This window comes from Piliocolobus tephrosceles, chromosome 20 (assembly GCF_002776525.5).
Source record: "Piliocolobus tephrosceles isolate RC106 chromosome 20, ASM277652v3, whole genome shotgun sequence".
NCBI classification, from domain to species: Eukaryota; Metazoa; Chordata; class Mammalia; order Primates; family Cercopithecidae; genus Piliocolobus; species Piliocolobus tephrosceles.
In genome coordinates this window covers 2,454,539-2,481,432 of record NC_045453.1, presented here as the reverse complement: position 1 = coordinate 2,481,432, position 26,894 = coordinate 2,454,539, and the positions used below count along the sequence as shown (strand labels likewise).

Below are 26,894 nucleotides of genomic sequence, written 5' to 3'. Positions count from 1 at the left end.
CTTTAATAAAGTGACCTTAAGCAGAGGCTTGAAGGAGGGATGAAGGGAGCCATGCAGCTGTGTTGGGGAAGAAGCAACAATTTGACTTTTCCAAAAATCACTGTAACTGAAAAATGAAAGCCAACAGAGGCTACAGAAGTGTTCTCGGAAGAGATGATGCTGACCAGGACAGGGAGGAGTGGTGGAGGTGAGAAGTGTTCAGGTTAGGGATGGAACTTGGTGTTGTCCTGCAGCAAGCTTGGACTGGCCCCTGAAAGCCAACCGTTAAATTTCAGGAATTTTGCAATCCAATTGTTAAACTTCTAGTAGCTTGAAACTGGCCATGTTGGGGGTGATTACACCACAGAAATTGTCAAGCACAACAAATCAGTTTTTATTTTTTTTCATTTAAGAGAGTCCGTTTTTAAACACTTACCATCTCATGAGTGATCATAAGTAGTTTGAAGGCAGAATTGAATATGGGGTGTAAAGAGACATCAGGGAGGACTCCAGGAGTCAAGGAGGCTTTTGGACTGTGGCAGCATTTCCGCCATGAGCAGCAGGGCTGGGAAGCCTGCAGGATGCTAGAACTAGTGCTCCCATCACAGAGGGAGCAGGGAGAGCTTCTTTGTTTCTGAGTGTGAGGAGTAGGACCCTTAGACAAAGAGGAAGGAGAATATTTTTATTTTCTTAAAACCACTTTGGGAATGCATTTGTATTCAAGAGGCAATAGAGAACCTCGACAAGGCTGGGGAGTTGGAGTGGGCAGGAATCTGGAAGACAGGATAACTCTTGAAAGCCTGGAGAGAGTCTGTGGTTTATGGCCAGTCCCAAGGCGATGGATGGGAGGAGTCCTGGTGTGTTTAGATATGGCGTGTTTCTCACATTCTAGGGAGGTGTCATACGTCAAAGCCCAGAGCCCAATCCCATGGCCCCTGCTCAGAACCATGAATGAACACCCTGCTCTGGGGCATCAAGGTCTGTGTGAAGGAGCAACAGGAGCCTGTGGGCAGGCAGATGTCTTGGGAGGGGAGGCGTTTGGAGCCAAGTCTAGAGAAGCTTCTCACTGACTCATTGTCTCAAGCCGAGTCTCTCAAGAAAGGAAGGAGGCAGCAGAGATGAGGCTCCCACGTGGCAGGGGAGGAAGGAAGGAGCTGTGGGAAAACACATCCACGTTTAGTCATCTGCTCATCATATAAGAAATGTTTCCTGAGAGTCTTATGTTCCCAGGGCTGGTCTCCTGCGATGCCTGTCACTGGTGGACAGGCAGACCTGAGATAGAACTCTGCGTGCTCAGCCATCCTGCCAAGTCCTGATGCCTTTTCCCATATTCCTTCCACTCAGACACACAGAGGGTCAGAGCACGAATAGCCTTCAGAGCTTCTCATCTGGGCTTCTCAACATTGGTCTACAATGTGGATTCGTCTGACCCCATCGAGTCCCAGCTTTCAAATAATCTACAGATAGCCTGGAAGGAACCACCCACTCATCACTGCCTCCATGAAACTCCTAGGGAACTGTGGACGCCTTTGAACATGTTTCAAGCATCCCACATCGTATACCACCCACATAATTTCTGGGGGTTGGGAGCCTCTTAGAGGGTTCCCCAAGACTTCCCAGGGTGTGGAGGGAGCTTAACTCCATGAACCCTGATGCTGCATGGCATGTGGGCTGGGCCTCCCTGTTGGCCTTGCCCTTCTGGAATAGCCCTTGGTCGGTCCTCCCTTCCTTGTACTTACAGTCAGGTCTTCTGCTTCCAGGGGATGTAGATGGGGCCCAGGAGGACAGCTATGAGGAGCAGCACAGTAAGAGATGATGCTGGGCCTGGAAATCAGGGAAGAGGAGGAGCTATGAGCGAGGCCACTCGGGAGGCCATTGTACAGGCCTCCACCTCCACTTATCCCATCTGAGGCTTCCTGGGCCCATCTATGCCCCGCCTTTGAACCTGCATCCTGCCCTGGCTATCCTCACTCCAGCACAAGGCAGAAGCCACAGGAAGAGGCTCCCCATTCTCACTCATCCTGTCCCGGGTTGCCAGCTTATTCTCCTGGAGGGAAGAGGTGGAGGGAGCGTGTACTCAGGTATTCATACATGTGGCAACTGGGTTCCTTACTTGACCCTCACAAGCCTGTGGGACCAGGGACTATCATTCCGTTCTGATTGGGAAACTGAGGCCCATGGATTTTAGGGAGGGTCACAAGGTTACTTGCATTCAAACCTAAAGAAGCTCATCACTAGTGTTCCTTAGGATGATCCATGAGACCGTATCCTTTGGAACAAAACAAGTCCAACTTCTCAGGGAAGTTTTAATGACTGTAAAACGTAGGCATGTGGCTTGAGGATGGCTTCACAATGAGAGTTGCAGATTCCCTGTTTAGCCCCAGAAGTAAGGGGAGGACTCTGTGTTCTCGGAACCTGGAGGAGCCGTGGAGCGCTGGACATAATGAAACCATCTGGCTAGAAAACACCCTGGTGAATCATGGAAATGGGTCTCATGGTTGGGAGGGCCTCAGACGTCACCTAGGCCACCTCCACCCCAGTGCAGGTGTTATCTGAAATCTTTCTGTTAGTTGGGCACACTCAGTTACGGGGAAGCACATGTTTGGACTCTGCATTTTTAACATGAGCAGTTCGGGCTTTAAAATAAACATTTTTAACAAGAGCAGTTCGGGCTTTTAAAATCAACATTTTTAACACGAGCACCTTGGGCCATTAAAGATATTACAGTGTATTTTAAATAAATAAAATGGTGCTGGTGGGTCCTTAAGGAAGAAATGGAAATCTCAGCACCTTTGGCTGCTGGGGTGTTAGAGGCCAGCAGTGCTCGGCTGGGTGGCTCTCTGGGACTTCTCCCTTGAGGAGAGCTGCACTGCCCAAGTTCACTCCTCCTTCTAAGGGACAGCCCATAAGAAAGATTGGCTGAATTGAAAATAGGAGGGCCATGCCTCTCTCCTCAATTAAAAAACCCTCTCAGCTCTTGGGATCTCCCCAGGAGCAGCTGGGTCTTTGTCCTACCTGCACTGTAGCTCAGCACCTCCCTCCTCTTACAGTCCTGCCTCCCCATTTCCTGAGGCATGTTGACCCTACAGCTCTTCAGGAAGCTTCCTGCATTCCTGTATCCATCTCTAGTCTGCCTTACAGAGAAACTGACCTTGGTAAATGGTCCGGAAAACAGACTCTAAAATATAAGTTTGAAACCTGTATACTCATCAGCTCGTAATGAGGACCCCAGGGCTGGCAGTGAGTGGGGCTAGGCACCATGGCTTGTGGCTGTGATGCAGTTGATAAAACTTTCACTGGCAGTAAACTGGGATGGTGTAACCACAGGCAGGAAATTCCTTGGCATCAGGCTTTTGAAACAGATTGGGAAATGGTAGTTATAAGGACTAAGTTGTTCAATGGCTATCACTGGGCATCAATTTTTTGGGGGAAAGATGCTAAGAAGCTAAGAGTGATTGATTATGAGTTAAGGTTCACTGTGAAAGCAAGAGGACTTCTTGGCAGCACTGTACTTTCTTATCTCTTGTGACTAGAGGGCAGAAAGAACAGAGGATTGGGCTCTGGACATCATTAAAAGAGTAGTAGAATCACAGAGGAGGATGAATCTCAGCTTCAACAGTTATTATGCTGGGGTAGGGCCCTGATGGGGAAGTTGTGGGACCCTGAGATGTGGGAGTGGACATTTGGGTCAAAGCACTTAAAGATTTTCAGTTGATGTAGGAGCTGCCAGGTACAATTGCAGCAGCATAGCTACTTATCTCTACAAAATATCCTCCCCAAATCAAAATAAAAAATGAAAACAAAATAGTAAGTTCTGCACAACCCTGCTCTCAGTATTGCTTGAAGATAGAAGGTCAAACTGCAAAATGACTGTGAGTCAAAAGAGAACACTCACCTAACCCTAGTGCACAGTCTGTCACCAGGCTCCCACACCAATGGCACAGCACTCACATAATCACAAGGCATCTTGCACTTTACCTGCCAGCCTAGACAACTTAAAATGCATTTTCAGCCTTAGTACCTGAGCAAAGATGCTACATCTGGCAAACCGAAAGCACCCAAAACTGGCAGCCCTGGTCCTGGTCCAAGCCAGTGTGGATGAATAACTAAAAAGCAAATGCAATCCAGTCTTGATGGTGCAGTTTCACCTCCCTGAGAAGTAAAACTATGAACCTTAGAAACATCACAAGGAACAGGAATAGGAGAAATTTCAAGGTGGGACAGGAAGAAGGGAGACTGACTAGGGCCCTCAGGACAGAGGGACAGCCCTGCAGCCAGGCACCTGGAACCCACCCCCCAATACCAGCCCCAGCCATAAACAGAGGCAAAGGAATGACATAGAAAAGAGCAAAAGCCTCAAGTCAATTAAATCACCACTTCAAGAAACTAGAAAAAGTAGAACAAAAGAAACTCAAAGCAAGCAGGAGACAGGAATTAACACAAAGAAGAGTACAAAAAATTAATAAACTGAAAACAGAAAAACAATTTAAAAGCTCACTGAAACAAAGTGGTCCTTTGAAAAGATCAATAAAATGGGGGGAAAAAAAACTATAGCAAGGCTGATGAAGAAGAAAACAGAAATGGCATATTTTCAATATCAGGTTGAAACAGGGGATATCACCGTAGACCCTTCAGACACCAAAAAGATAATAAGGAGATATTATGAACAATTCTACACACAAAAATATGACAACTTAGATAAAATGGACACAAACTTCTTCAAAAAGCACCACTTACCGGAACTCACCCAATATGAAATGAGTAATATGAGTAACCCTAAACTATTGAGGAAATTGAATTCGTCATTTTAAAACACCCCCCAAAATTCTTGAGACCGAAGTGTTTCAGAGAAAAATACTGCAAAGCATTTAAAGATGAATTAAATCCAAATTTAGTGCACAGAAAAATAGTCATAACAGAAATTTGAGGAAAATTTGCATGTATACTCCATTTTAGATGATATAAGGGAATTGCTTTAATAATTTTATGAAATTCAGTGATTAAAAATTTGAAATAACATAATATATATTATATATTATAATATTATATATATTATATATAGAGCTATAATAATGATACTGGTTTGTAAAGCTGTCTTTAGTCATAAGATCACCCAACTATGGATTCCATTTGCAACTGAGTGTACACACATGACTGAGTTAGCTGTGGACGTGATCACATGCCTTCCATACATCTCTGATTATAGAAGACATTGTTTGCCCTCCATTTCCTACATCTACTCTTCCAGCAGGCAGGGACGTGGACAAATCTGTGACTTAGCACTGACCCAGCAGATAAGACTAACCACCATAAGGTATGTGGGAGGAACCTGGGCCTCTGAAAAGTCTCCTGGAGTTAAGACCCCTCTTGGTATTACCTAAGAGGAAAGTAAGACATATTTTGGTCATAGAGAGGGGAATACGGGCCAACTTCAGGTCCATGGGACAATGCCCAGCAGAAGAGGAATGTTTCTCTAACTAGCACAAATTTGCATTTTAGGCTGATACTGACCTTGTCCTCAGGGACCCAGATTTACTTTAATTAGTTTGAACCAATCACCTGATCTAAAGGCAAGAGGTCTTCAACAACATCCCCCATGACTTCCCAAGTCCTGGTTTCCCCTTCTTTAAAACTCCAGACTCACCGGGTGATTGAAGCAAAAACAGAGATCATAGATGAATGGAAATTTGCACTTAATAAATTTGCAGAGGAGGTTGTAATTATTGTTGCTCAAATACCACAATCAGGACACAGAAGAGGTCGGTTCTGTGACCATCCATGGTCACCTGCAGGCCTGGTACAGTTTTAAACTACATTTGTCTTTCTGAAATATATATATACAGCAGATGTCAGGGTGTACTGGGATGAGGTCATAAATGTGGATGGAAAAGTTTAGGATGAAACAGAAACAAAGCAGAAGTTAGAAAAAGTAGGGAGTCTGAGGGTGGGTTGATGAGAAACAGGGACATAACAACTCTCAAGGAATAAGGGAAGGCAAAGGACTCTGTGAAAAGATGGTTCCCCCTGCCTCCCTCTTTGCTCCTTAAATATATATTTATGTCAAAAGTTCTACTAACTTGTGCATCAAATTCTTACTAGTGGTGACTCTTGGTATGTGGGATTTGGGGGGATGGAGCTGACATTAAAATTTTACTTTGTATTCATAGACTTCTAGCTTATTTTATAACAAGGATGGATATTACTTTTAACATGAAAGAAAGAGACAAAATTTAAAATTTTCGAATAACCTCACCAGGGGTGGCATCTGAGCTCTGGTCCTTCTGGTGGGCTGAGACCTCCAGGACAAGGCTTTTGTTGACCGCCAGCTGTCCATCATGCTTCACCTGGCAGGTGAGGACCACATCATCCCTTTGGTCAGATGTGTCCACCAGGAGCCAGCTCGTCCAGTTGTAGGTACCATCCTTGTTCTCTGTAAGGGTCGAGGCCATTTCTGTCCGGCACACGTTTCCATTCTCCAACCAGGTCAGCTGTAGTCTCTGGGGGTAGAAATTCCTCACCTGGCAGGTGATGTTTACCTGGTTCCCTGCCCTCATGGGCTGTTGAGTAACCTCCAAGGTGGGTGGAACTGAAACAGGACAGGGCAGGAGCTCTGACCTTGTGGCACAGACAGATCACAGGGAGGGCTCCATAACGTAGCTCCCACCACCACGGCGAGGGCCTCACCAGGACAGTGCTAGGCAGGCAGCAGGTGCTCAGACATTGAGGGCGCTCTTTGCATATGAGTGAAATTACAAAGCACAATGCCTGGCACACAGTAGGTGCCATAGGACTGGTAGCTCCTACTAGGGTAAGATTGAGTGAAATCTACAAGTACAACCCCTGGCACGTAGTTGGAATGTCGTAACTGTAACAAAATCAGTACAACCACCAAGGACGTAGGGGCTTGGGTCATAGTAGGTGCTCACTAATGGTAGTTGTTCTTGGTGAGATAAATTAAGCTCTCTAGTGGAGAGCTTGGCACGTTACCAAGTGCCAAGGTCACCGGTCCCCTTGATCCCATGACTGCTGCCAATAAAATGGCAGTAAGTGACCGGCACACCTAGGTGCATGGGAGGTGGGCAGCACAATTAGGGAATAGATTCCGGGCCATCAAACTCTGGAGCAATAGCCTGGGGAGAGGGGAGTGGGTATGGCAGCCAGATGTGGGCTTGGGCTGGGTGTGAGGGTCCTCTACCTCGGATGGCCTCAGACAAGTTTGCAGTCCCACGAAGAGGGTCCCCCTGCAAGGTGACGTGGGCCACCTCACACGTGACCTGAGAGCAAACGTCCCAGGGGGCCAGAACCACCCTGACTGTGCTGCGGATGCTGTAGGCCACACTCTGTCCTGCGGGTTCCACGTTGGTCTGGAAGTCTGAGAGCTCCTTCCCATTTTTGAACCATTTCAGGGTGATGTCTCTGGGGGAGAAGCCGTGGGACTCGCAGGTGAAGCTCACTGTGTGCTCAGGTGTGGCCCTCGCCACAGGGCCCGATACCACGGGGGCAGAGGGTTTGGCTACAAAAGGAGCATCGATAAACAAGAGACATGACTGAGATGATGATCACTAATGTTGAGTGTATGACACTGTTAAGAACCTTCAGATACATTAATTTTAATCCTTCTAATAATGTGGAGAGGACGGTGTTCTTATTCTCATTTTACGTAGCAGGATGCAAAGGTTGGAAGAGGTGAGGACCAGCTCCAGGTCAGACAGTGTAGGGGAAGGTCCCAGAGGGAGGTCCAGGCCCCAGTTCAAAGTCCTCCTCTCCACACAGGGTGACTTCCACCACTTCCACCTGGGCACAGGAACAAAGTTACTGATTGGTCTCCCTTTGTGTATTAACTGGTCCTACCCTGTTTCCCCAGGAGAGCTCACCAACCTCAGAGACGGTGTTTACAGAAGTCAAAGTAGGGAACAATGGCAAAGTGGCACCACCGTGAGACCTGCAACCAGGCTGTTCAGCCCATGAGAGGGGTGGCCTGGCATACCCAGCTCCTCATCTGCAAAATGGGACAGCAGTATTTTTTCTTCCCGGGGTGCAACAAGAATTAAATGAGGCAATGGAAAAAGTTTTGCTTTTGATCAGTCAGAAGATGCTTCATAAAAATAAACACAGATCTGCCTTTAACCCAGACTTTATATACACCCAGAGCTGTCTCTTTGTGTATTTATGATTTTATTTCATATTTTTCATTCTTTTCATAATATTCCAGTAGAGTTTTTGAAAGAAAATGAAGTAGTTAAGGCAAAAACTTTAACATGGAGTCAAGCGTTCATAAGAGCATTGCACTCACACCTGCTAAAGGTCAAGCCACAGGATGTTGCTGTAGACCTGGATAACAACGCACTGAAGTCATGGTACATGGGATTTTGATCACTCTCATCCTGGAGTGTCCTAATTAAGTAACCAAAGAATACGAGTTTGCAGTTTAGCATTTCTGCCAGCCAATGAACTGTTTTCAAAAATAACCTTTTATGAAAGTCCCCTGTAAAAAACCTTTCCTGCATTGCCCTATGGGACTGCCATGACTCCGGGTTCCCAAATTGCAACTCTTTAATGCACAAATAAATGCTATTTCCTTTGGCCTTCCTATCAATCATTATTTTTTTTAGTTAGCTGGTCTAATCTGTGACAAGTCCCAAATTTGAAAAGAGGGAAGGTTTTTTGGAATCTAGGTCTTCAGTTGGGCCAGTTTGGGGTCAAAAACAATGATCACTGAGTACTAAGAAAGCCAAAGGCAGGTGATTTCTTCATCATTAATCCATTACAAGAGGCAAAGATCCAGGCCACCCCAACAGGCAGAAATCTATCCTGGGTCCTGAAAGCACACAAACTGGAGAATCAGATAAATGAGAGTAGTTTCTCCCTGTAGATGAGTCCTAAACGTGTCTCCAGATTGCTAATTATTACCCTGCACCTCCTACAGCAGTCACCAGGAAACACGTGTTAGGCATACTTGCATTTGTAAATATTAACTTGCTCCCAACCACATGCAAACAGTTTATGGGCACAGTAAGAAGGGTGTCACTTGAAGAAGTCAAGTCTTCAAGACACCAGCAGCATTGGGCATCCCTAGAGGGCTGAGAGTCTGCAATCATTTCCCATTTGTTGAGGGCTTCTCAGGAGCTGGCTGCTCCCTCTGTACCTCTCAGCTCTTTAATCCTCCCTTCATTGCCTCGAGGGGGTCCTCATGTGAGTCCCTTATAGGACCAGGGTCTGAGGGGACCCCAGCTGGCAAAGGGCCAAAAGTGAATAAAAATCCCACCCTGGTAAGATGAGGGAGGATGAATGCAAGCACAGAGCCTGGTATGTAGCAGATGCTTAATAAATGAGCTCTGTGGCTGTTATCAAGAGGTTTGGTCATTACTGCTTCTGAATCTACACATTTATTCTTTAGGCAGCAGAACATAGAGGAGTAGAAACACCAAGAAAAGGCTCAAATCCTGCTCCCTGCAGCTCATGAAAAACTCAAATGATAATAGAAGCAAAACCACCAAGTCTGGACAATTGGCTTTCAAAAAACAAGTAAGATCATAGGTAAAGCTGGAAGCATTTCGGAAGGAGGAGGGAACAGAGTCCTCTGTGACATCTTTTTATTATTATTATTTTACTTTAAGTTCTGGGATACAGTGCAGAATGTGTAGGTTTGTTATATAGGTATATGTGTTTCATGGGGGTTTGCTGCACCTATCAATCCGACATCTAGATTTTAAGCCCTGCATGCATTAGCTATTTGTCCTAAGGCTCTCCCTCCCCTCATCCCCCACCCCCTGATTGGCCCCGGTGTGTGTTGTTCCCCTCCCTGTGTCCATATGTTTGCATTGTTCAATTCCCACTTATGAGTGAGAATATGTGGTGTTTGGTTTTCTGTCCCTGTGTTAGTTTGCTGAGGATGATAGCTTCCAGCTTCGCCCATGACCCTGCAAAGGACATGAACTCATTCTTTTTTATGGCTGCATAGTATTCCATGGTGTATATGTACCACATTTTCTTTGTCCAGTCTATCACTGATGGGCGTTCAGGTTGGTTTCATGTCTTTGCTATTGTAAATAGTGCTGCAATAAACATACATGTGCATGTGTCTTTATAGTAGAATGAGTAATATTCCTTTGGGTACATACCCAGTAATGATGGTATCTCTGGTTCTAGATCCTTGAGGAATCACCACATTGTCTTCCACAATCATTGAACTAGTTTACATTCCCACCAAGAATATAAAAGCATTCCTATTTCTCCACAGCCTCACCAGCATCTATTGTTTCCTAACTTTTTAATAATCGCCATTCTGACAGGCATGAGGTGGTATCTCATTGTGGGTTTGATTTTCATTTCTCTAATGATCAGTGATGTTGAGCTTTTTTTCATATGTTTGTTGGCCACATAAATGTCTTCTTTTGAGAAGTGTCTGTTCAAATCCTTTGCATACTTTTTGATGGGGTTGTTTGTTTTTTTCTTGTGAATTTGTTTACATTCCTTATAGATTCTGGATACTAGATCTTTGTCAGATGGGTAGATTGCAAAAATTTTCTCCCATTCTGTAGGTTGCTTGTTAACTCTGATGATAGTTTATATTCCTGTGCAGAATCTCTTTAGTTTAATTAGATCCCATTTGTCAACTTTCGCTTTTGTTGCAATTGCTTTTGGCATTTTCGTCATGAAGTCTTTGCCCATGCCTATGCCTGAATGGTATTGCCTAGGTTTTCTTCTAGAGTTTTTATGGTTTTGGGTTTTATGTTTAAGTCTTTAATCCATCTTGAGTTAATTTTTGTATAAGGTGTAAGGAAGGAGTCCAGCTTCAGTTTTCTGTATATGGCTAGCCAGTTTTCCCAGCCCCATTTATTAAATAGGGAATCCTTTCCCCATTGCTTGTTTTTCTCAGGTTTATTGAAGATCAAATGGTTGTAAATGTACAGTGTTATTTCCGAGGTCTCTGCTCTATTCCATTGATCTATATGTCTGTTTTGGTACCAGTACCACGCTGTTTTGATTACTGTAGCCTTGTAATATAATTTGAAGTTAGGTAGCGTGATGCCTCCAATTTTGTTCTTTTTGCTTAGGATTGTCTTGGCTATACTGGCTTCTTTTTTTGGTACAATATACAATTCAATGTAGTTTTTTCTAATTCTGTGAAGAATGTCAATGGTAATTTGATGGGAATAGCATTGAATCTATAAATTACTTTGGGCAGTATGGCCATTTTCATGATATTCACCCTTCCTATCCATGAGCATGGAATGCTTTTCCATTTGTTTGTGTCCTCTCTTATTTCCTTGAAGCAGTTGTTTGTAGTTCTCCTTGAAGAGGTCCTTCAAATCCCTTATAAGTTGTATTCCTAGGTATTTTATTGTCTTTGTACCAATTGTGAATGGGAGTTCATTCATGATTTGGCTCTCTGCTTTTCTGTTGTTGGTGTATAGGAATGCTTGTGATTTTTGCACATTGATTTTGTATCCTGAGACTTTGCTGAAGTTGCTTATCAGCTTAAGGAGTTTTGGGCTGAAATGATGGGGCATTCTAAATATAGGATCATGTCATCTGCAAACAAAGACAATTTGACTTCCTCTCTTCCTATTTGAATACTCCTTATTTCCTTCTCTTGCTTGATTGCTCTGGCCAGCACTTCTGATACTATGTTGAATAGAAATGGTGAGAGAGGACATCCTTGTCTTGTGCTGGTTTTCAAGGGGAATGTTTCCAGCTTTTGCACATGCATTAAGATATTGGTTGTGGGTTTGTCATAAGTAGTTCTTTTTATTTTGAGATATGTTCCATCAATACCTAGTTTATTGAGAGTTTTTAGCATGAAGCAGTGTTGAATTGTATTGAAGGCCTTTTCTGCATCTATTAAGATAATCATGTGGTTTTTGTCATTGGTTCTGTTTATGTAATGGATTACATTTACTGATTTGCATATGTTGAACCAGCCTTGCATCCCAGGGATGAAGCCAACTTGATTGTGGCCAACAAGTTGGTCTCCGTGGATCTCGCCAGCTGCCTAGTCAATTCTAATGTCAGAACCTGGATACTTCAGTTAGTGTTGTAGGATTTGCTCACTTTTATGGTTCTTTTCCATGGGAGCCTCCCATTACTACTGCTTCCAGTCAGCCATCTTGGCCCTGCCCTGCTGTGACATCTTGGTGTTTTGAGGCAGGGAGGCTTTTGGGGCTGCGGAGCACTGAGATTTCAGTGCTTTTTTAGATACAAATGTTTTCATGATGGAAAGTCGTCTAGCACTGAGGCTGGATCTGAGCAGGGCTTTATCCAGAAACTCTATCTTGGGTCCTGAGGCCTGTACTGTAGGAGGGGTCCTGGCCAGGGCACTGAGGCCTCCTGAGATGTTTCCACCACATTTTTTTCTGAAGCACTCACCCCCAGAAAAGCTGTTCTCAAAGCCCCAACCCCAGGGGCACGACCTTTGCCAGGGGACTGCGTATGAGAATCTTCTGGAGTCATGAAGAGTTCAGATGTTCAGGCCCATGTCAGACCAATTAAATTGGCATTTTTAGGGTGGATCCTGAGTCCAGGTTTGTAAACATTTTTGTCAAAATTTCCCAGGTGATTCTAATGGGTGGCCAAGATTGAAAGCTACCAGACTCCACCCCAAACCCCATGTATCCTTGAGGTCTGGAGGAGCACTGGCCCATCTGAAGTGTCATGGCTTCAGCATCACACAGTTCACACTTACGGAACATTTACTGCACTCCAGGTGCTGCTCTGAGCATGTTACATGATTTAACTCCTTCAGCTCTGTCCCCAGTCTGTGATATCAGTGTTATCATCAACAGGCGAGGACACCAAGGCCCACGGTGGTGGTTGCCTTGTCCCAGGTCGCAAAGTTAGAAAGTGGCAGAGCCGGGAAGTGGTCCAGGCAGTTGGGATCTTGCCCATGCTATCCTAACCACTGTTCTGTGGAAGTTCGGTGATCACCTGAACACTACCACCTTTACGGGCTCTGTGCACATCCTCTCCAATCCTCACAGAACCTAGAGTGGGGGCCATGATTATCAGCATCACACAGATGGAGAAACTGAGGACTCAAGGGAAGGCAAGACTGGCCTAAGATTACACAACCTTGATATAGCACCTCAATTTGGGGATGCTTAGAATGTGCTAGGTGATTTACAGAGAGAACCTCAAATCCTATCCCCTCTCCTAAAGGAGTTGTGATGATCACCATTTTACAGATGAGGAAACTGAGGCTGAGAGAAATGAAGGCACTGCCTCCTTGTCCTCCATGTGTCCCAGTGGGCACCTCCTGTGTCCCACCAAGCACTCCTGTCCATCAACAGAGCAAGTGCCCTGAATTCTTGAGCCCCAACACTGACCGCACTCTTAATTATGCCTTCGAGATTCTTGACTTCATGCAGTTCTAGTGAGAAGCCTCCCTCCTGGGTGTCCAGGCCCAGATACCCTGTAGCCATAAAACACTGTGGGCTCCTGACAGCTCGAGGGGAGCATGGAAACTCGCTCCTATGGGCCTCACACACCCCGTAGGAAATACGTCATCTCCTCATCCTTAGTCCTTAGCACCAACAGGGGGTGGGCACATGCTCTGCTGGGCTGCAGGAGGCCCGACTCTGCTCCGCAGATGCTGCTCAGTGAAGGAGAAGCAGTGCTACATGGGGGGAGAGTCCTAAATGCTTCATGTGTGCTGAGACCTGTCCTTTAGAAACAGGCTTGATATATGAGACACATGCAGGACCTTTCTGATGGGAGTGTAAAGCTAGCCCCTCCTACTCCTTCAAGGCTTTTTTTTTTTTTTTTTGGTTTGTCTGCTTGTTTGTTTATTTGTTTGTTTGACTGATAGAGTTTCACTCTTGTTGCCCAGGCGGGAGTGTAATGCTGCCATCTCGGCTCACTGCAACCTCCACCTTCCGGGTTCAAGCGATTCTCCTGCCTCAGCCTCCCCAGTAGCTGGGATTACAGGCACGTGCCACCATGCCTGGCTAATTTTGTACTTTTAGTAAAGATGGGGTTTCTCCCTGTTGGTCAGGCGGTCTCAAACTCCTGACCTCAGGTGATCCACTGGCCTTGGCCTCCCAAAGTGCTGGGATTACAGGCATGAGCCACTGCACCCAGCCTCAGTTTTGTTTTTAATGCTTTTTGCTATAGAACTGAACAATGCCAGAGTTTGGAAAGAGAAGGTTGGAGCATTTCTCCACACTTGAAAAACCAGAGCTGAGTGAGTACTGCAGAGACAAGGGCGGTGAGTCAGGCTGGTGGGGAGGAAACCTTGGCTCCCTGACCTGCTCACCACTTAGGTCTCCTCTCTGAGCCTCAGTGTCCTCATCTTTAAAGGAGGCAACAAATGGCTCCTCCCTCATAGCACTGGTTATAAGGAGACTTTGGCACAACTGCAGCTCCCTGGCCCCCTTCCCTGCCTCCCTCCTTTGTCATCCAGGGCATCATTTAGGCTAAGAGCATGGCAAAGAGGGGTGAGCACCCTACTAGGAGTTAGCAGATCTGAGTCACATCTGAGCTACTTTCTGGCTGTGATTGCCTGGGCTTGGGAGGCACCATCTGGAAACTTCAGTGTCTTTGCCTATATTATCTGCACAATCAGGATAAAGCCACTTCCACATCTATGTTCAAGGGTTGTGGGAAGCCCTGTTGCTACACCATCTAGGAGGGAAATTAGACAATATTCTCTTACATGAAAACACACACACCCTCTAACTTAGCAATGTCACTTCCAGTGAGTGTCTCCCACCTGAGTAGGGTGATACATGTACAAAGCCATCCACTGCAGGATTGTTAGTAGCTCAAGTTTGGGAACAACTTACGTATCCGTCAACAGAATGCTGTGAAATAAAATTTGGAATTTCCATAAATTGGAGTATTCTGCAGCTGTTAAAGAGGGGAGCAGTTCTATGTCCTGACGTGGAATCTCAATATGGAATGATAGGGCTTATGTTTGGAGGAAGTTTTCAAGCCACCAGTGGGTTTTAGTGTCTGAATGTGAGGTGCATTCTGAACCTTTGGAAAATGGATGAAAAAAGAAATCCTGGCTCCCTGATCCATGGTTCTGTCTGAGGAGCTTTTATTTAGCACCTGTGATGCACCAGGTTCTTCTATGAAGACAGTGTCTTAACAAATGCTGGGGAAGGAAGGAGCCTGCCTCGATCCGGACCTGGACTCTAGCTTTGATTCCATCAATAACTGGCCCTGTGACTGTGGACAAGGCCCCTGTCATCTCTTGGCTTAAGTCCCCCATCTGTAAAGGGGAGTTGGGCTGAAAGCCTGAAGGTCTTTCCCATGTTGAAATGTCAGGATTCAGGAGGTAGGATGAGGATTCTGGGCCTCTGGCTGGAAACCCCAAATAGGTTTTATTGCTGCCTTAAATTGGGCACCCCTGAGCCAGCCATATGTATGACCTCTTTCCTGAGGTGAGGGATATTCTGAGATGACCCAGCTCTGCTCAGAGCCCACAGTGACTGTGTGACTCAGTCCTTAAATCACACAAGGCTTCAAATAGACCCACAGCAAACACCAAACTTGTTGGCATCTCCTCCCACCAGGCCATCAGACTGAAGAGTGAATCTGTGCCTCCCAGGAATCTTCCCTGTGTGATGTTTCTGAAGATTAAATAAAGAAAAACACGATTTACACTCTCCATCCCCTGGATGAATTTCTCCTCATTAGAATGGAAGAGAATGTAAGCTTGGTGGAGGAAGAGCTATTGGCTGTTTCATTCACTGCTGTTTGCACAACATCCAGGGTGGAGTCTGGCACACAGTGGGTTCTCAGTGAGTGCTTGTTGCATAAAGAAGAGACTCGGCCAGCCTGAAACAGAAGCACTCTTTGGAGGCAGCAGGTGACCTCTGGCTCTGTACCTGGGCAAATCACTCAATCTACCAGTTTCTTCATTTGTGGAACTAAAGGGCTGGGCCAGATTGGGAAGGACAAGAGCTGTAGAGCCAGAAAGATTGGAGATGCAGTCTTTCCCATCATTTACCAGCCATGGAACCTTTAGCAATAGCATGATGTCCCTGGGCCTTAACTCACCTGATCTGTAGAAGGGGGTGACATCAGGTCATGGAAATGAGCACCCACCACCACACCTGATTGTTGCTCAAAGAATGGAAGGTGCTATTATTGAGTTATTGTCACACATCAAGGGATGAGGGAGATCCATGCTGTACTCACCATGCAAAGCCATCTCAGTGCCTGGTCCAGACTTAAACTCCACGTTCTCAGGGCTCCCTTTTCGAAACTTCACACAGTAGTAGGTGCCGGCATCTGCTGGGGTGATGCTACTGATGCGGATGGAAAAGTCCATGTTGTTTCTTTTTGTGAGGTCTGAAACAGTTGTTACCCGGGGGAAGTGGCCTTCTTTTTGATTGTAGATTAATTCTCGGCCTGGTCCAACTCCTCTGAACCACAGGACAGGTCCCACGGGAAGCAGGGAGGTCACAGTGCAGCGCAGAGTGGCCGTCTCTCCAACTGCGACCAACAGGAACTTCTCAGGCTGAATCATCTGTAGCTCCTCTTCACCTGTCACTTCTGGAAAGGAGCACAAAGCAATCATTTTTTCATCCTTACATAATCCTGTATTTCCTCGTGTTTATCAAAGACATTCAGTGACTGGGTGCACATCAGGAATCAGGAGCAGCACACTGCGTGTATTGATCTCAGCACACTGCGTGTATTATCTCATTTAACCCTCACAACAAGCCTATAACATGAAGTCATATTACAATTGAGGGCACTGAGCCCTGAGGCACAGAGAGTTTCAATTTTTTTTTTTTTTTTTTTTTTTTTTTTTTTTTTGAGAGAGGGTCCTGTTCTGTTGCCCAGGCTGAAGTGCTGAGGCATAATCATGGCTCACTGAAACTTCAACCTCTCAGGCTCAAGCGATCCTGCTACCTCACCCTCCAGAGTAGCTAGGACCACATGTGTACACCACCATGCCAGGCTAATCTTTGTATTTTTGTAGAAACAGGTCACACCATTCTGCCCAGGTTGCTCTTACTTGAGTGCAAGTGATCCACTTGCCTTGGCTTTCCATAGTGCTGGGATGGCAGGTGAGAGCCATCAAGCCCAGCCAAGGGATTCAATTTCAAGGTAGAGCTTTGGGTTGAGGACCTGAGTAGAACTCCTGAACTCTACTTTGAAGTGTGTGTATATATATATATACATAAATATATACACACACACACACACACACACATATATATACACACACATATGTATATTATATATTTAATATATTATATATACACATATATAATATATTATATATTATATATGTGTGTATGTGTGTATTTAAAAGCTGTCAGTAAAGCTATGTGTCTTCTGCAGGCTGTTTTTTGCCTTTCCAAATTCTAGAGGCTGCCCACATTCCTTTCTCACTGTCACATCTTCCCATCACTCTAACATCTTGCTTGCATCCTCACATGTCCTTCTCAAATAATTAATCTCCTTCCTCCTTCTTATAAGGACCCTTCTGATACATTGGGTCCACTCTGACACTAGATCCAGTATTAAAACCACTGTCTTAAAAATGCTGAAGAAAGTAAAGGAAACAATGGACAAAGAACTAAAACAGCAGGAATATAAACACATTAACAAAATAAGAACAGCCAGAATGAGAAATTATAAAGAGAAATCCAATAGAAACTTTGAGGTTGAAAATACAACAATTGAAAGTTCAGTAGAGGGGTTCCCCAACAGGTGTGAGCAGGTGGAAGAAAAGTCATAAAGCTGCAAGATGGAATAATTAAACTTATTAAGACTGAGATATGGATGGAAAATGGAATAAAGTATAGAGAACAGAATCTAAAGGAATTCTGGGACACTATCAAATGGATTAAAATACACATTATTAGAGTCCCAGGGGGAAAAAGAAGAGGAAGAGAAAAAGGAGCAGACAATTATTTGAAGAAATCACGGCCAAAACCTTCACAAACTTAATAAAATACATGAATGTACAAATTTAAAGACACTGAAGAAATGCAAGTTTAACTCAAGGATAGAATCTGAGACCCACACTAAGGTACGTTATAGTTCAACTGTCAAAAACTACATTCAAAGAATCCTGAAAGCAGTGGGAGAGAAGCGATTCCTCGCATTCAAGAGACCCTCGGTAAGATTATCAGCTGAGCTCTTATATAAAGTATTGGAGGCCAGAAGACCGAGGGATGATGTGTTCAGAACGCTGAAAGAGGAAAAACCTGTCAACCATGAATTCTGTACCTGGCGAAAGTGTCCTTCAAACACAAGGGAGAAATTAAGACATTCTCAGATAAACAAAAGCTAAGATAGTTCATGACCACAAAACCTTGCTTACAAGAAATGTTAAAGGGAGTGTGCTTCAGGTGGAAATGAAAGGATGTCATATGGCAACTCAAAGTTATATGAAGAAATAAAGATGTCCAGTTATATGTAATTTTTTTTTTTAAATCGTATTTACCTGATACCTCAACATCCCACAAACAAGTTGTGAGCAGCCTGCCAAACCAGGTACAACACTGTGATAAAGCTGGTCCCAGCCACAATTCCTCTTCTTGTCCTCCTCTACTGTGACCTAGTGATACTGAAACATTCTAGTAAAACCCATCATGCTTTTTCTTTGTGTCCTCCATCCTGACTTCCAGTAAAGGCAATGGCTTCCCATCTCTCATCTCTCTTGCTTCCCCATTTGCTTGGTTGAGCCTTCTCCCTGGGAGCTCCTCCCATATGGCTTCCTGTGTGGCATGCCCTATCCCGCTGTGCCTCTCCAGATGAAATTTTCATAACCATGGTAGAGTGATCCTTTAAGACATAACCTGCAGGACTTACTCTACCATTTTCACCACTAGTGGCAATGAAGAGGGGATTTTTCTAAACTGGAGTAGAAAGTTCCTAGGAGATGCACTTTGACTGTTCATGGCTTACTGATTTGCTACTTATTGGCTCCACGAATTTGAGAAGACTTTTTACCCTGATGGCTTTCCTGTGCTGTGCTATGCACAGTTATGTGTTGCCTTCTGGAGTGCTGCCAAAGCTCTCTATCCTAAAGTGTGTATCCTATTCCAATATCAATAATGACAGCCGCATTTCTTCAGAGCACAGGATGATATAGCAACCTCTTCAAAGAAGACTCATATGATACTTACAATAATGTCACATAATCCAGAATCTCTAAGTTGTTCTGAGGTACCAGTGGCAATGTATTCTTCATTTACAAATTTTACTTACAAATTAAAATCACAGGCACTCCTTTTAGTGCTTTCAAACAAACAAAAATACCTCTTCTCTCTAGAGACTTTGGCAAGGATTTTCATTCCTCTTGGAATCTCTAGACCACTCCTGATGGTCATAAACTTCCCCAGGGCTTCTAACGCAAAACAAAAAATAAAACAAAACAAAAAAGCCCCTCTCTGCCTTGTTCTTTACTTCATTCTAACAAAAAATGACTAGAATCTACTGGCTTGTGTTCCAGATCTAGGAGGAATACTTTCTGTTGCAAGCATTAACCACTGGTTGTCTCACAGGCCAGTCCCTGCTCATCTGAAATGGCTCTCATTGGAACTTAAACTTCTACTGAAACACAAAATTTAAATTTCTGTCAGGTACAGCTGCACACCTTTCTGTTGACAGTGGCCTTATTACTACTGGATTTGTTGATGCAACAATCCTCAGCCAAATACTAGATAACTGAATTGAACAGCATATTAGAAGGACAATAAACCATGAGCAAGTGGTATTTATTCCTGGAATACAAGTATGTTTCAATATACGAATGACAAACAAACAATATGGTATGCCATATTTATAGAACAAATAGAAAAAACATCTATTTTGATCCTGATAAAATTTTGATCTGTTTTGATCAAAACATCTATTTTGATCATGATAAAAGCATGATCATCTACTTTGATGCAGAAAAGCATCTGATAAATTTGTACATCTATGTATGATGAAAACAATCAATAAAAGGGATATATGACTACTTTCACAAGATGATTAACATTCACATACTCACACTTTATTTTTATTGTACTGATCATTGCCAAAAATTAATTTTTTCATTCACCTATTTACCATGTGTGTTGATTACTGTCTTTCACCCCAGTGGATGCAAGCAGCAAAAGGGCACTTACTTTTTCTTTTTTATTCTACTGAAGTACCCCATGTTTCTATGTCAGATCCTGGCACATAGTAGGTATCCAATAGATATGTGTATAATGTTTGAATTGCTCAGTGGGACACTTCCCTCGAACACTGAAATCTTCTATTTTAGGTGGTTTACTTCTGTGGAATTTGACAGAAAATGAGTTTCCCATGTAGAGGACTTAGTGAAAAAAAAAAAAAAAAAACCAATCAATTTGCAAACATATAGAAAGTAGAAGAGCCCAGAGAAGAAAACCACAATCCTCCTTCACACCACATCGCCCACTCCACTCCCAAGAGCAGCAGCTGCAGAAATCTCATGGAATAGAATCAAGGCCGGAAGTGTTTGAGTAATGGTGAAACCTGTGACCTCTAGAGTCAGAGTGCCTGAGTTCAAATCATAGCTCTACCAGTTACCAATGAGTGAGCTTAGAGCAATTTGTGCTTCTGTTTTCTTATGTTAGGGAATGTGACAAGAATATCTACTTTGTATATAATGATCACATGAAGAAAAAGATGTAAGGCATTTCCAACAGTGTCTGTCACATGGTGAATGTTCAAAAATTGTAAAGTTATTGCCTGGTAGATTTCCTAAGGCTTGGAGGCTTCAGTGGACATTAGATGACAAGGATAAGGATAAAGATATGGATACGGATATAAATATGACTATAATTATAGGTAATATAGGCAGATCTGTGTCACTTGTATCCCCACATTTTTTTCCTCAACTCTACCATTCATGGAAGAGGAAATTTCAGAATAGAAATGCACAGAAATTCAGTTTTGAGGGGAAAAGCATTTTACCAAGGGAGAAGTTTGCTTACCTATTGTTTATATTAACAGATTGGGGGACTTTGAGTGGTAAGATTAGAGAAATAGGAAGGAGGCAGAATGGCTGGGCAATAGAGAAAACCACACATCTCTTTAATGTGCATTTCATGTAGACTGAAAAAATGAGTTGAAGGTTATAGTAAAGAAAGTGTTTTTAAAATCCTGTGTGTGTTTCAGCATGGTCACATGAGATTTATCTCAGGAATGCAAGGGTGGTACAACATTCATAAATCTCCAAATGTGATATGCTACGTCAAGGCAATCTTGAGCAAAAAGAACAAAGATGGGGCCAGGCATGGTGGCTCATGCCTGTAATCCCAGCACTTTGGGAGGCTGAGGCAAGCAGATCACGAGGTTAGGCTATCGAGACCGTCTTGGCCAACATGGTGAAACCCTGTCTCTACTAAAAACACAAAAAATTAGCCAGACATGGTGGTGCACACCTGTAGTCCCAGCTACTTAGGTGGCTGAGGCAGGGGAATCGCTTGAACCCGGGGGGTGGAGATTGCAGTGAGCCGAGATCGTGCCACCATACTCCAGCCTGGTGACAGAGCGAGACTCTGTCTCAAAAAAAAAAAAAAAAAAAAAAGAACAAAGATGGAGGCGCCACACTGCCTAATTTCAACATTGACTACAGTGTCAAAGTAATCAAAAAGGCATGGCACTGGCATAAAAAGAGACATTTAGACCAATGGATCAGAACAGAGAACCCAGCAATAAACTCACACATTCACACTCGATTGACTATTGACAAAAGTGTGAAGAAAACACAATGGTGAAAGATCTGTCTCTTCAGAAAGTGGTGTTGGGAAAACTGGATATCCACGTGTAGGAGAATAAAATTAGACCTTCTTCTCAGGCCGCATACAAAAACAACTCAAAATGGATTAAAGATTTAAATGTAAGATCTGAAACTGTATAAGAACTAGAAGAAAAGTTTCATGACATTGGTCTTGGCAATACGTTTTTGGATTTGAGCCCCAAAGCACAGGCAACAAAAGCAAAAATAGACAAATGGCATTAATAACAAACTAAAAAAGCTTATACACAGCCAAGGAAACAATCAAGAGTGAAGAGACAATCTACAGAATGGAAGAAGACATTTGCAAAGCATACATCTAATAAGGAGTCCATATACAAAATATATAAGGAAGTCAAACAACTCAACCATAAGAAAACAACTATTAAAATATGGGCCAAAGATCCAAATAGACATTTCTCAAAAGAAGATACTAAGATGGCAAGTCAGCATATTAAAAATATCCAACCTTACTATTCATGAGATAAATGCAAATTAAAACCGCAGTGAGCTATTATCTCACACGTGTAAGAATGGCTATTATCAAAAAGAGGAAATTTAACTAGTGTTGGAGAAGATGTGGAGAAAAGGGAACGCTTGCAGACAGTTGGTGGGAATGTAAATTAGTAGAGCCATTAGTGAAAACAGTATGCAGGTTCTTCAAGAAATTAAAAATGTAACTCTTATCTGATCTGGCAATCTCACTACTGGCATATATCCAAAGGAAATGACATCAGCATGTCACAGAGATATCTGCACTTCCATGTCCATTGCAGCATTATTTACAATAGCCAAGATATGGAATCAACCTAGGTTTCTATCAGCATGTAAATGGAGAAAGAAAATGTAGTATATATGCACAATGGAATTCTAATCAGCCTTACAAAAAGGGAAATCCTGTCATTTGCAACAACGTGGATGAACCTGGAGGACATTCTGCTAAGTGAAATAAGCCAGGCACAGAAAGACAAACACTGTACGATTTCACTTATATGTAGAATCTAAAAAGTTGAACTCATAGAAGTAGAAAGTAGAACGGTATTTATCCAGAGTTAGAGAGGGGGTGCGGTTGGGGAGATATTAGTCAAAGGATACAAAATTTCAATTTAGATAAGAGAAATAAGTTCAAGATATCTATTGTACAATGTGGTGTTTATACTTAATAATATGAGTTGTATTCTTGAAAACTGCTGAGATAGCAGAGTTTACGAGTTCTCACAATAAAAAATGATAAATATATAAGGTAATGCATATGTTTATTAGTTCAAATTAGTCATTCCACAATGAATGCATATTTCATAATATGTTGTACGTAAGTATATACACTTTTGTCAAATATAAATAAAATAAAATATTTATTTTGTTAAAAATTTCACTGAAAACAGAAAATTAAATAAAAAGTTGGAGAAACAATGATTAAAAATGAAATCTCATATGTGCATGCATATGCACATGTGCATATATATATGTGTATATGTAATGTGTACACAAATATATATAAAAGTTTGGCCTATCATGTTAGTACGTAAGGTTGTTCTGTGCATTAATTACAGTTATTACAAATTTAAAAATCTCAGTAAAATATTTGGCACATAGAAATATTCCAACATATTTTTAACAACATTTTGGAAATACATACATATGCTAGCATTTTACCTCTGATTGTTTCTGACTGGCGTGATGGGTGACTATTAATCTAATGTTTGCTTCCCTGCACTTTCTAATATTTATGCACATAGCATAACATGGCTAAAAGGGTGATAAACTCTGGAGCTGGTCAACCTGGACTTGATCCCAACTGCACCATGGACTGAGGTAGGGGACAATGAACAAGTTCCTCCCCCTGCCTCACTCCCCATTTGCAAATAGGGCACAAGAGTTGTAGCTTTCACACAGGGATGTTGTGAGGATTAGTTGACTTCATACAAGCAAAATGATAAGTGTGTCTACCTTACAGGAAGAGAGCAATTGCTGAACTATTACTGCTGTCATTAGGGTACAGTGTATGTGTAAGAAAAATAATTTGAACAGTGAGACCCTTGCCCTCTAAGATGTGAGGTGACATCACAGGAAGGCCCACTGGGCAACTGAGAGGCTATTGTGCCCAGCCCTGTGACCAGGGGTCAGCTGCATGGTCTGAAAAGGGGTGAGGACAGGCAGCCTGTCTGGGAGCAGTGAACAGGGCTCTCCCAAGTGGCACCAGGAAAGACCTCCCAATCCTGTCTGCCTGGGGGAAGGGAAAATAAATTCTCCAGAGGAAAGTCAAGATGACTAAGGGAGTTTGTGGTGCCTGTTATGAGCTGAATGTGTCCCCAAAGCAAATGGGTTGAAGCCCCAGTCCCCAGCACCTTAGAATGTGACCATATTTGGAGACAAGGTCTTTAACCCATTTATGCCTGAGGTCGCAATTTTTTTAATTTGAAAAATCAGAACTTAGCGATGCCCTTGAGCAGTAGGATGTAAATAACTCCCGCAAGTTTAGTGATCCAATAATGGAGCACTAGGCATAAATGGGTGAAGCAATTTAGTTAAATGAGGTCATCGGCGGGGAGCCTTAATCCAATATGGCTGATGTTCTCATAAGAGAAAATGAGAATACAGACACATACAGAGGAAGACCATGTGTTAAGACACATGGAGGAGATAGCTTTCTACAAGCCAAGGAAAAAGACCTCAGTAGAAACTAACCCTGCTGGCACCTTGATTTTGCAATTCAGCCTCCAGAACTGAAGGAAAGAAAGCAAATGTCTATTGCTTTAGTCACTGAGCCTGTGGTGCTTTGTTATGGAAGCCCTAGGAAAGGAATATAGGGCGCTGTAAGCACAAAATGTGGAACTTCTTAAAGAGGAGGAGGGCACAGAAAAATGGGTGGGAGGACTCAAGACAGGTAAAGATTTAATAATGATTCTTCTGTGTTCGTCAAATAAAATATTATAAAAGTGTAAGTAATTGTGATGGTGGCAGAAGCATCACAAGGTTTGATGCCTCTGGTAGCCAACTGCAGATCCACAGAGAAAATGCTCAGCTCCCTGATCTTCTGCTTTTGGACAATGTCCAGTCCTTGACTTTCCTTGGCAGTGCTTGTGCTGATCTGAAATTGCTGCAAGTCCAGGGGCAAGGCTAGGTCCAGGAGGCAGGGAGAAAGGGTTCTAGCCCAAGGCAATGCTCACCTGTAAGTCCCAGCAGTAGAGTCAGAAGCAGGAAAGGACCAGGAGGATGGGACCAGGAGGCTGAGACAGGCATCCTGGAGACCTCAGGAGCCTGCTCTGTTCAAACGTCTGTTCTGGGGAGATCTCAGGCCCTGCTCTGAAGAGAGAAGACAAGCCCTGCCTCCCTCAATTCAAGAGGAAGTGGCTGTGATGGAGTGCAACAGTAACCTGCTTCTAGATTGTGACATACAAATCAGGCACAGCAGGCAGCTACAAAGCAAGGAGTTACTCGTGCTCCATTTTCAGGAGAATCAGACAGGGTTAGCAGAAATAATGCTTCCTGCCTGCCTGGGGCCTGTGTTCCCTCCTCATGACCCCCACCTCATTTTCAGGTCTTCTTGGTGATTTGCCATTTGGGGCTTTTAAGCCAAGAAAGATCTGTTGTTAGGAACTGTTTTCTAAAGTCTTTATTTCAAGACCCTAGGATGTGGCTGGCTTGTGGTCTCGTTCTGCACCAGCCTCAACCAAATGCCATTCAGCTGGAGGTAGGAGAAGTGTTCACAGGACTTGCTCAACACTGGAGAGGAACCAGATCTTCTCCTGAAATGATTTTCTATTCCAACCTTTTTTTTCCTATAATTGGCAAAACTTAGCCCAAATTCAGTCTCTTGAGGACCTTAGCACTTTCATTTGCCTGCACCCAGCAGAAGGAATTATTTCTTGACTCCTTTCAGGAGAGAAACTGGGTTTGGGGTAATAATCAACTGATTTGTGGAGTGAGGTGGGGATTGTGGGTTCTGGAAAGGGGATAGGGTTACAATGAGGGAAGATTATGTTGGGCAGGTTCCTGGGGCTGTCACATCAATTTCAATACCCTTTCTTCTACCTACAGAGCACCTATTTCATTCGCCACTGAGTTCAGATAGGAAATGAGGAAAAAGGAAAAATTCATGCTCCCACCAAGAGTGTGTACCAAGGAGTTGGGGAAGTCACTGGGCCCTTCTATGCTCAGTTTCAATCTCCTAAACTGGGAATAGTAAGTCTTTTCTTTGCAGTGTTTTAGTGACGATTAAAGAGATAATGACTATATCATGCCTGAAACCCAGTAGGTCATTATGGATACTCACAGTGCCAGGTGAAGAGCAGGCACTCAAATGTTGTTTTTGAGTGGATCCCTACTGCATGCTGAGTTGCCCACCAGTGGCCTTCTCCCAGCAACCCAGGCCTCCTGAGACCCAGCTTATATGGTATATTTGGACTACCCCTGCCACCTTGAAATCAATTTCTTCCTCTGGATTCTCTAAATCCTCCTCTTTGTTCATCCATAGATTAATTGCTCCTCTTACAATTTCCAGCTGTATGATTTTCAAAAAGAGACTACTTTTCTGAGCCTTAGTTTGATTATACGTAAATAAAGGTTAGAATATGCACCTTGTAGAGCTATGGTAGGAATAATATAAGCCATACTGAATGCTTGAATCATAATTAATTATAAGCAAAAAAAGTGGCTATAATTATTTTCTGTGTACAGTAAGGGTCCACTGGTTCTCTGCCACGGTTGTGCTTTAGAAAAGCCACCTTGTTAAAATAAATGATTTCTCTTCCAGCATCTATGACTAAGAAAGACCTGTCCAGAATCCTTATTTCACATGTGGGTTTTAGATCCTTAATCTGTCATGAATAATTGTCAAATCAAATTGTAAATGTTATCATATTTTAATTGAAAATTCTGTTTTAATGTGGCAGATGTATACAGGGTGAAATCTTCCCCTCTTTCTCCACATCCACAGTAATGAAAACACAAAATGAAAAGAATATATGAATCAATGTCTAATTACACTTGAATACAAGCAATTGGCCTCTATATGACATGAAGGAATTACAACAGCTATCATTTATTGAGAGTGTCCTGTGCTCCAGATATGGTGCCAAGCATTTTTCCATTGGTAATGTCATTAAATCATTGCTCTGACCCCATGAGGTAAGCTCAACCATTAACTTCCTTTCACAGGTGAGAAAACCCGAGGCATATGGAGAGTAAT

General features: G+C 43.2%; 1 protein-coding gene across 4 annotated transcripts in view; it reads right to left on the bottom strand.

Moving 5' to 3' along the window:
* LOC111548097 (signal-regulatory protein gamma) overlaps window positions 1-26,894 on the bottom strand; it is a 113,757-nt gene that overhangs the window by 59,935 nt on the left and 26,928 nt on the right. The window contains exons 1-6 of one of the 4 annotated variants that reach the window (XM_023220336.2): window positions 24,874-25,042; window positions 16,126-16,482; window positions 7,175-7,492; window positions 6,233-6,565; window positions 1,719-1,803; window positions 648-1,133 (exon numbers count right to left, since the gene is read on the bottom strand). In XM_023220336.2, the coding sequence (XP_023076104.2) occupies window positions 1,721-1,803; window positions 6,233-6,565; window positions 7,175-7,492; window positions 16,126-16,482; window positions 24,874-24,946 (1,164 nt within the window). In that variant the 5' untranslated portion in view covers window positions 24,947-25,042 and the 3' untranslated portion in view covers window positions 648-1,133; window positions 1,719-1,720. Of the gene's footprint in view, window positions 1-646; window positions 1,134-1,718; window positions 1,804-6,232; window positions 6,566-7,174; window positions 7,493-16,125; window positions 16,483-24,873; window positions 25,043-26,894 lie in introns of those variants that run through there. The other 3 variants (XM_023220337.2, XM_026455232.1, XM_023220338.2) reach the window with 3 other exon arrangements.